The 10,596-nt window shown below is 36.2% G+C and overlaps 1 protein-coding gene across 1 annotated transcript in view; it reads left to right on the top strand.

The window, feature by feature from the left end:
• THSD7B (thrombospondin type 1 domain containing 7B) overlaps nt 1-10,596 on the top strand; it is a 797,103-nt gene that overhangs the window by 735,630 nt on the left and 50,877 nt on the right. Inside the window, exons 17-18 of the mRNA XM_027768766.1 lie at nt 7,977-8,118; nt 10,234-10,349. Of these exons, the coding sequence (XP_027624567.1) occupies nt 7,977-8,118; nt 10,234-10,349 (258 nt within the window). The remainder of the gene's footprint in view (nt 1-7,976; nt 8,119-10,233; nt 10,350-10,596) is intronic.

The following is a 10,596-nucleotide window of genomic DNA, read 5'->3' on the forward strand; positions in this document are numbered from 1 at the left end:
TGTGTGTGTGTGTGTGTGTGTGTGTGTGTGTGTGCCCCAAAAATCCCAAGAAGAGAATGGAGGAGAAGGGATTGTGGTATGATCATCCCCTTTGGGGGGATTGAGAATTAACCCCTGGGAGGGGTGTGATTTCACACTTTCCCTCTCTCTTTCCACTCTTCAACTAGAATATGCACCCTATAGCAAAAACTAAACTAAATAAATAGATATTTCTCTACCCCTGAATTTACCGTAATTTGGAAGTTGGATGTAGAGGCTTCATCAGTCTTTAGCAAGAGTTCTTCATAGGTGTGCTCTTTATCAGAAAGCACATTAGGTATGGTTGACACTTCTTGTGTGTTTAGCTGTCATAGTCTGTCAATGCCTAGACTCTTTTTCATCTAGCAAGTACAAAATGGCAGCATTTAAATTCTATGATTCTTCTTCATTTACTCATGGAACTCCTTTTTTTTATATATTAACTTAGAAGAAGGTTTTTTTTTCCTTTGAGAGATATTTTTGCTATAGGACACATGCGCTTGCTGGAGAGACAGAGATAGAGGGACAGAAAGTGAGAAATCACACCCTTGGGGGAATGGCCACACCACGATCCCTTCTCCTCCATTTTCTCTTGGGATCTTAGATGCACACACACATGGTCCAGCATGAGCTTTAAGTCACCAGGTCCGGGACTGAAACTGCAGTTTACTACATGGGAATCCAGTGACATAACCATTATATAATCTGCCAGTTCCAAGGGGAGTATTTTTTGACAGTATCTCTCTATGCCATGATCTCTCTAGCTCACTAGGATTACAGGCATGCACAGCCAAGTCTGTTATGTTCAGGTTGGTCCAAGATCCAAACCTCAGCCTTCTGTGCAGCTCCAACACATCAGAGTTGCACCCTACACTTGCACCACCACTGGATTTGTGAAACTTCCTATGAGGAGGAAGTTTTCCCCAACTCCTGTTTAATTACCTTGTGATCCATTTTTTATAAAGAAGACAAGCAAATCTGTAATAACCCTCTATTTACCAGTTTTCAAAATAAGTATTCTTAGCAGTTTTCACCACTTAGGACACTTCTATATTGTTACAAAACCATAGTTTTAAGGAAGTTTGATGTGTTTTAACCTTTCCATTATCTATGCTGATGCTCTTATTATCTTAGTGGTAATCTTTTTACATGTTTTTTTTTAAATTATTTTACATTTATTCACTGAACATCATCACAGCATTCAAAATGTGATTTCCCAACCAGAATATACTGTATCATGGCTTAATCATACATGTTATCATCAACAAATAATTTTCCATTTCTTGTTTCTTATGTGCGTGTGTATGTATATATATATATATATCCCCCCTATTTCTATTTCTCACTCCCTGCCATTTCCCACCCTCCTCCTATACTGTCTCTGGTATCTGCGGCTGCTTTCCATTCATTTATTTTTTCCACATTTTATTAATTCACTATATATATATTTTTTTTTTTTGAAGAGGTTTTTCGCTATAGGGAGTGTGCGCTCTCCAGAAAGACAGAGAGAGACAGAGAGATAGAAAGCGAGAAATCACCCCCCAGGGAGGATGGCCATGCCGCAATCCGTTCTCCTCCATTCTCCTCTCAGGATCTTGGGCACACATGCACACGCGCCTGGCGTGAGTTTAAGCCACTGGGTCCTAGACGCGAACCGTGGTCGACTACATGGGAGTCCACCGACATAGCCATTACACTAATTGCTGGTCCCCACAAAATATCTTAATCTAACTACTTTCCACATGTGTTTTATAAATATGTCACTATAACTCGTGGTCATTGCTAGCTTCCTTGCTATGTGATATGGCAGGATATTTCAGGGTCCTTGTGGACATTTACTTGGCCAGACTTGGAATCACCTAATTCCATAAAAAAATCCTCCCCTCTTTTAGTATAAAAGACAATTCAGTACCACAAGCATGCTCACCATTGTTGGCCTTCACTGTTTCTAGGTCCTTTCACTATGCAGAGCTTTGAAGTATATATATAATTTTCTTATTTTTGAAGATGAAAAATAAAAGTGAGTTCTTTTTAATGTGTTCCATTCAAATTGAGAATTAGAGTTCACTAAAGTTCTACCTAAACTCTATGTCATTGTTTTCCATTCCAAGAGCCAAGTTTATTACAAAGGCTGGAGATAATAGAAATAGACTATGTCGTAATTACACGTTCACTTTATTCCACATCACAGAGAACATTCTCAGAATAACAGTACTAAAATTACCACCAACATCTGTACCTAAAAACATTAAATTTTTTATATAAGCTCTCCTCCTATTACATTTGTGTCTTATCTGTATCTTTATGGACTATGGCATTTATGGAAGTTTTACATATGAAATTGGCTCATCATGAACCTTTACTTTGATGTCTTTCCAGTGATTTTGAAGTTCTACAACCCAGTCTCCAGTAAATTCCTAAGGAACATCTCATGGAAACAACATTCTCTGAGTCCTTGCATATTATTGACAGTTTATTTGTGATCTTTATAATTGAAAGTCAGCTTTATTGAATATAAAATTTCTACATATTTTTCTGGCATAAAGTTTTCCTACTAGTCAAATAACAATATGATCTTATTCCCTTTATAAACCATCTGGTATTTTTGCCTAGATGTGCGAAGAGCTCTTTTTTCTTCTTTAAAGCTTAATCATTTTACTAGGAAATGTCTCAGAATTGATGATTCTGGTGTGTCATTTCAATAACTATGGTACCTTGAAATCTTTTCTTTGCCTTTATTGAACAGTTTCCTGGATCATTTTTTTTATTAAGTTTTCTATTCTTGATTTGGTTTTCTTTTCTATGAAATCCTATCATATGCTCATGACTTTGGTTCTACCTCACTTCAATAATTGCCAGTTATTCTCAAATTCTTTTCATCATTTAACCTTTTAATTTTATTTTACATTTTTTTCATTTCATATTTTTTATTTCTCTTAAGGCATTTTTTAAAATTATTGTATTTATTTTGGTTTCATTTTTATTTTTTAAAATGATTCTGAAATGTGTTTTTGTAACTTCATTTTGTGGCTTCTGTATTTGTTGTTGTTCAAAATAAAACAGCTTATTTTCTAAAATTAATTGCTAATTTTCCCCTTCTCCACTTGATTTGCTGGCCCTTCCTTTTTTTTTTTTTTTTTGCTATTTACTCTGTTTTGCTATGGAAATTCTTCCCACCTGCATCTCCTTAGAGGTAGGGTGGAAGAAAACAGAGGACTGTCCTGAAAGGGAGCTTTGCATGTTGATATTGAGAGTTCCCTGGATCTAGGCTTCATCAGCATCCAAGACCTCTCCAGGAAGCCCTATAATCACCTGCTTTGAAATGTACCGAATATACCAAGTCTCAACTCTAATTTTTTTTTTTTTTTGGTGACAATGGGTTTGTCAGATGCCCCATTTTTATGCTTTATGCTTTCTCCTGTCAGGTGTTGTTATCACGCAGCCCTGGGGCTTCAGTCATAGTCTGAGGTTTATGGAGATGACTGTCACTTAATTGTGCTATTTGTTTTTCTTGACTATGCTTCTTGTTGCACTGTGATTTGAAAAGAACTGGGTATTTTTGTTTCCTTTTGTTTGTTTTGGTTTTTCACTTCTGTAACCATCTTCTCAGAATCTCTGAGAATTTTTCTAAATTTATGACACATGAGTAACAATTCTTTAGTCCCAGATTTTTTTCCCCTAGAGTTTTTCTCACTTCTTGTCAACCTTTGAGAATCAGGATTTAATTTCATTAAAAATTTCTTTGCATTGTGATGAGTTTTTGTGAACTTTTTACTCCATTTTTTCAAATAAGGAAACTGAAGTTTACAGAGTACACAAGGAGTTTTGAAAAAGTTTATGGGAAACATCGATTAAAAAAATACTATGCATGAATTTCAATTTTTCTGCACCAAAATACATTCATACTTGGATGCTCTTTCCCATGAACTTTTTGAAGTCCCTTTATATAGCTGTTTTGCCTCATGAAAAACAGAAACAGCGGAGATCCTGACAGTAGGACTAATTGTCTAAGTGAAGGAGAGACAAGGTGAGAATGATCGGAGAAGCCCTCTTATGGAATAAAGGCATTGAGCTTCCAGATCTGATGGGAGTTGACAAGGTTAGACCTCAGAGTCATGCTCACCTGCAGAAAAAAATTTGCAGAGTGACTCAGTTCACAGTAACCTAGATCCATCATAGATTTTAATAAACATGATTATTAATAGTTAAGTGACAATGAGTAACATATCAAAGTATTCCTCCTTGTTTGTATTTATTTTAAATGCCTTATCTAAATTACCTGTTCTCTTTTATGTGAGTAAATTGATATGTTTTATTAATTTAATGATGAATTCTATGATTCATTATTCTGGAAAATGGTAACCAGATTTTATAGGAAGTGGCTAAGAATCCAAGAGGGGATATATTCTTTTTATCAGTTAGACAGAACAATGGGGTAACCTTCCTTTCAGGCAATAGGGTTATAATCCAGGGTCAACCATTTGGTTGTTAATGACAGTTTACAAAAATCCAATCCTATTCCCTAGAAAGAACCAAATTGTGCAATTAAACATTTATTGCTTGTATACTCAGAGCTAGACACCGTACAAGGCTCCGAATGTCCATGGAAATTAAGACGTAGACTGTAAATTAGCTCATGGGAGGAATGCACACACAGTAACACATGTATAAGCACAGATGGAATGTTTACGAGATGAGGCAATTCCATGTATTATGGGTCCATGGAAGGCTGTGGAGACTCCTAAGAAAGATATCTGCTTTTGTTCTGAGGTGTGAATACGAGTATTCAGGTCTGGCATGAGGCCTTGATTCCAGAGAGAACAAAGGGGTAAAGGCACCATCTCAGAAATAAGGATTGAACTTTAATGTAAGTGCTGGTTTACAAAGGTAAAAAGTTGGACAATTACTCTCATTAGCAAATTTATGTAGGAGAGACTAAGATGTTCTTATTGCTCATCTCCTCTGGCAAATAAAGGTATATAACCTTGATCTTTGTAATGAAACTTGTCCAGAGTTGACTTTGAGTAAGTTATTCACTCATCATTTCCCACTTCTATATTTAGGAAATAGATGCTTTGTCTTTGTATAAATAGTCTAGAGAAGAAGAGAATCAGGATTGGATTTGAGAATTGTTGAACCAATTAAGAAATCTTCGAATGTAAGCCATCTTTTCCTCCTCTCTCTCTCTCTCTATCTCCTGTCTCTCTCTCTCACTTATTTCCTCCACCCCTTCTCCACTGTGACTAATTCATTATTTTGTGAAATTTCTATAAATAACTAATAGAGAGAAAGGTATAAAGAGAAACACTAACACTCAACTTTCTATACATAGCTAATAGAAAAGAAGGAGAAACTGCCAACAATAGGACAACCTTTAGGAGATGGAATGTGAAAATATTGCAGACGAGAAATACACAGAGTGATGCAGTTCACTCTGGATGGGTTATATTTGTGGATTTCAGATACTCATGTTCTCACCTTTGCCTGTTTCTTGATAGAGAGTTGGTAGGAGAGTTTGTTCAGTGTTTGTTCTCTTTATGTTTATTTCTTGTAATTATCAAAGTCTATATGTTATGAAAAATGGATTGGGTTCAATGGGATATTTCAAACCATGTCAGAATTTAGAAATAGCTTGAAATCTGTAAGAGAAAAATTCTTAAATCTCATTAGATTACACCCCATCCCAATCTTTTCTCATCTAGATTTCAGTGGAAACTAAGGTATAGAATATTTATGAATTGTTCAGGCCTGCACAGTAATTCAATTTGTGTGTGTGTGTGTGTGTGTGTGCTTTATTTCTGCACTTATATTAAGCTCATACATAAACTTTCACACATACTTGCTTATTTTAGATATTAGTTATTTTACAAAATAGAAATGTGGTAGAGCACTATTTGGGAGTCATTTTCCTTATTAACACATCATTTAAGTTATTATTCTTTCTCATGAGAATAAGCATTAAAATTAATTGGTAAAATAGTAATAAATTATTGGTAAGCATTTGGCATGGGATCCATTTGCAGGTAATCAAGAATAATTGCTTGCTTTCAGTGGCCTATCTTGATTATCTAGAGACAATTCAATGCACTTAAAATGTAAACTTATTGGGACTAGCTGTTAGCATAATGGCTATGTTGCTGAACTCTCATGTAGTCCACTGTGATTTGAGTTCCAGACCCGGTGGCTTAAATTCATGCCGGGCGTGTGTGCATGTGTGACCAAGATCCCGAGAGGAGAATGGAGGGGAAGGGATTGCAGCGTGGCCATCCCTCCTGGGGGGTGATTTCTCACTCTCTGTCTCTCTGTCTCTTTCTGTCTTTCTGGAGAGTGCACGTGCCCTACAGCAAAAAAAAAAAAAAAAGTAAACTTTTAAGTTTGACATATTATCCAAGTATGAAGTCACATGGATGCTAAAGATGTTTTCAGGGTCCAAACTTCTGAAATTAGAAGAAAAGGTTCCAGACAGTGGCATAGTGCTAAAACAAGACACCCTATGAGGCTGACCCCCTTGGGAAGGGTTCAGGTTCACATTTAAATACCTCCATGTGTGCTGGAAATGCAGTACCAGTGCACATATATGATCTAGGCATGGATGAACCTGGGAGTGGATCTTGGTGTAAGAATCTATTGGGTACTCAGCCTTTCTTTCTCTATCTCTCTCACTCATGCAAGAAATAAATAAACTTAAAGATAAAATTAAATTAGAAGGGCAATTTGTGGCATATTTTCTTCTGCATGTCAGTGTAATTCATCATTTTGATTCATGGACTATATATTTTAGTATACAGCTTGTGTTATTCCTAAAATATCTGGAAAAGTAAAAGAAAAAATAGATGAAGCATCCCCAAAGCAGAATGATCTAATGATCTTAGAGACTTACCCATTTGTGTTGTAAGAATCTCTGGGCCTCTTTAGAGTCAGGAGTCTGGGATTGCATAACATGAACATATTTAAGGGCATTATTGAAAAACTGCTGTGTATAATTTCTGTCAAGATTTTTAGGAAGTTAGAAGTAGAAACCAGGATCCACCATGCCTTCAAAGAGTTTGTAAGTTCTTTATAAGATGCTTAGAAATATATCTATAGAAAAATTTCTGAGCAAGGTAAAAGGTCACCAAAAAAAGAGAAGATTTTAGCATTGTTAGAGGATGATCGTGAAAGAAGTAAGCCTCGATTAGTGTTCTGAAAGAAATGAAGGTTGAAAGAAAATTGTTCCAATAGAAAGGGCTTGAAGGTTGACTGTGGGTAAAACAATTGAGTGGACTGTGGCAGGCAGGTTTATCTGGTCCAAGGCCTCTCTATCATCTGAAGCTATAAGAGGACACGTGGATGCATAGGTATCATGATAGTTGCAAGAGATCGTTTAAGCTTAAATTTATACATAAATTTTGCTGAAACAGCAACAGCATGCAGTGGCTCTTGCCCTGTGGTTCATAGGGCATTCTAAATATGAGGAATGTTGTGTTTTGTTGACAATATTGATTACATAATTATTTCTCTATACCTTTTTATTCTGAGGTTTTGAAAACTATTTTCTCATTCAAATGTTCTGTGTGTTTATTTCTATTGAACTAGATTATCTGAGGTCACAGGGACAGTATCTTCCTTTTTTCATTCATTTAAACATTCAAAATGTATTGATTTCTTACTTTGTGGCAGACTTTTGAGAGTACAGAGTGAGTTTAATTGAGGCAGTCTCCATGTGCTTAATTACACATGGGAAATAGAAATGGAGCTTTCAAGATAACACAGAAAAGGAACACTTGTCAAGTGAAACAACAATAAAAAGCAACTTACAGAAAAGTACAGAATGTTTTTATTTTCTAAGTAGTATGTTTAACATTTCAGTAGTGTCTTTCTTGCCCTTGTTATTTACGTGCCGACTTGTATACAGATAATCCTGTGTAATTTATCAAATAGCCATGGGCCTAACGCTGCCTGCTCTCTGATTCTCATAGTCATGTGACCCCCACACAATGCAGAGAAGAACGCGCCATCTGCTTAGACCCTCGCTGAGCTCAAGGACTTGTGCCGAAGATTCACAGGTGCGGCCCTGCCTTCTTAATGAAAATTGCTTCCAGTTCCAGTACAATCTAACAGGTACAGTTCAATTCCACAACCTCACTATCTTCCCTGAACATTGACCAGTGGGAAATTGTGTGTGTTTTCATTCTTGAGCTTGAGGACAGAGAGTCCAATGTCTGAGTATGCTGCATGAAAAGCTGTGGATTTCATGTATGAAGGGTCCTTCAAAGATATCCACTCTTGGCATGTAGATTTAGCTAGGCCACTTGGAATCTCCATAGTGAGAGATGCTTAGAAAGAGTGGGACTATTTCAGAATAGTGTTGAATTAAGCCATGATAAACTGAAACAACAAAAATAAGTAGCCAAGGATAATTCACCACTCAGAGAAGAATGTAATAATTCTGACATCAAATTTGGCTTTTTTTTTTTTTTTGGCTATTATTACTTTAAAAATTTAAGTTTGTAATGTAGTTTCTCTATAGGCCTCCCTAAAGATGAATGATAGTTCTGCCTGATCAGGGTTGTTTTAGAGACACTAGGAATCACATCACACTAGTTATTTAGCTGCTGCTCAGGATTTTTCTGGGCACCAGAGTTCTCAGTGTCTAAAACCCAAAGATAGTTATTGATACATTGATCTTGGCTACCTGCCAACCCCTGCAATACCAGACATACAAAAATGCCACAAAATCTGAAGCTGTGTAAAGTCGTAGCATTGAATTCAGTACTGATCACCAAACCACCACATGTCTGCAGAAGCAACACAATCATCCTTTCTGAAAAATAGCGCCCACTGTGGCCACATTGATACTTGCGAGATTCTTCACATAGAAAACCTTGTAGTGAATTTTGTGGGGTTGATTGCCACTATGGGTGAATGATGGTCAGATTTATTTGCCTGTTTTCTTTAGAAAAAATGTCCTTAGTTTTTACAGTTTTTTTTGGTTTTTTTTTCAGTTATACAATGACATTTGCTTTAGTGGAAGAACTTATCTTTATAAAACTTTACCATACAGGAATTTCATATTTCTATTAAACTCTTAGATCATCTCCTTAATATGGAAAATCTCCTTAAAGCTGTTTTAATTATATATGATCAAGGATATCTCTTTCCACCCATACCAGTAGTAAGTTTTTTAAGAATAAATTAGTTACGGGATAATTTATTCTAACTCCCCATTGTCTAGTATTCATTGTGACTCGACAAATCTTTGAAACCATCTCTCATGATAGAATAATTGAGAAAAAAATAGTTTCTGTATAGTCCATACACTTCTGCATGTTTTTTCCTCTTTGATTCTTGAAACCTCCCTTGGTTACCCTGAGCCAAATGTAACTAATGGTTTAGATACTTAGATTTATACCTTGAAAATTTGTTCAAGTTTACATTTAAAGACTCGTGACTTACTCTATTTGGGCTGCTGTAACAAGTTGCCATAGAATGAGTAACCTATGTTACTCATTCTATGACAACTTGTTACAGCATTCTATGGCAACTTGTTACTGGGAGATGTTTTTCTCCCAGTTCTGGAAGCTAGAAAGTCCCAAATCAAGGCACTGGCAAATTTTTTTATCTGGTGAGGGCTCACTCCCCATAGACACCTTCTTGCTGCATCCCTAAGGTGGACAGCAAAAAAATTCTCTCAGGTCTCTTTCGTAAAGGGACTAATTTCATTCATGAGAATGGAACCCTCATAATCTCATCACCTCCCAAAATCTCCAATTCCTAATACCATCCCCTTGAGAGTTAGGATTCCAATACATAAATTTGAAGGAGAGGGTATTCCATCATTCAGACCATTTATGGTTTTGTTTTTCCTTTTTATGTTGTTTATTTGTTTTTTGTCTCTCAATTATCTGCAACAAATGGGTGATTCCAAACAGGTTTTTCCTGGTTAGTGTCTTCTCCAACTCTAACCAATTATAACATAATTTCTAGCAAACAATTTGGCTTTCTTTCCCATGGAAAGCAAATTTAGAAAAATGACTTATTTTTCTTCACTTACTTAGTTTTCTGTTTATTTGTTTTGCAACAAAATAAATTCATGCTGCTTTCTGCACCTGGAAATGGTTTTAGGATTGTATGTGGACTATCCTTCTCCACCAATGCAGATAATCAAAGAGCTGTTGTATTTTGCTCACATGGCTGTAATTTTTAAACTCAGTGTGAGTGATCCTATGCCTGTAGAGTGGAGCATATGCCAGCTGAGTGAAAATGCAACCTGTGGCCAAGGTGTCAGAACCCGCCTGCTGAGCTGTGTGCGCAGTGACGGCAAGTCAGTCAGCATGGACCAGTGCGAGCAGGTAATTTGCTTCCATTTACATCTCGAGCCCAGAGTTTTGCTTTCACTTAATATTGGACTGTAATTTTCAGAATGTTTGATACAGGTTATAAACTGTTTCCTTCTCACCTAAGCTTAGGTCCATTTAGAATAAAAGATACTAGTACAATACAGTTATACCTCATGAATTTACACTTAGTCAAAACGATTATGAAATGTCATTTTGCACTGGGGAAATAGGCCATTAAGAAAAAGAATATATATATATA

This window comes from Tupaia chinensis, unplaced genomic scaffold, assembly GCF_000334495.1.
Source record: "Tupaia chinensis unplaced genomic scaffold, TupChi_1.0 Scaffold147433_1, whole genome shotgun sequence".
NCBI lineage: Eukaryota > Metazoa > Chordata > Mammalia > Scandentia > Tupaiidae > Tupaia > Tupaia belangeri.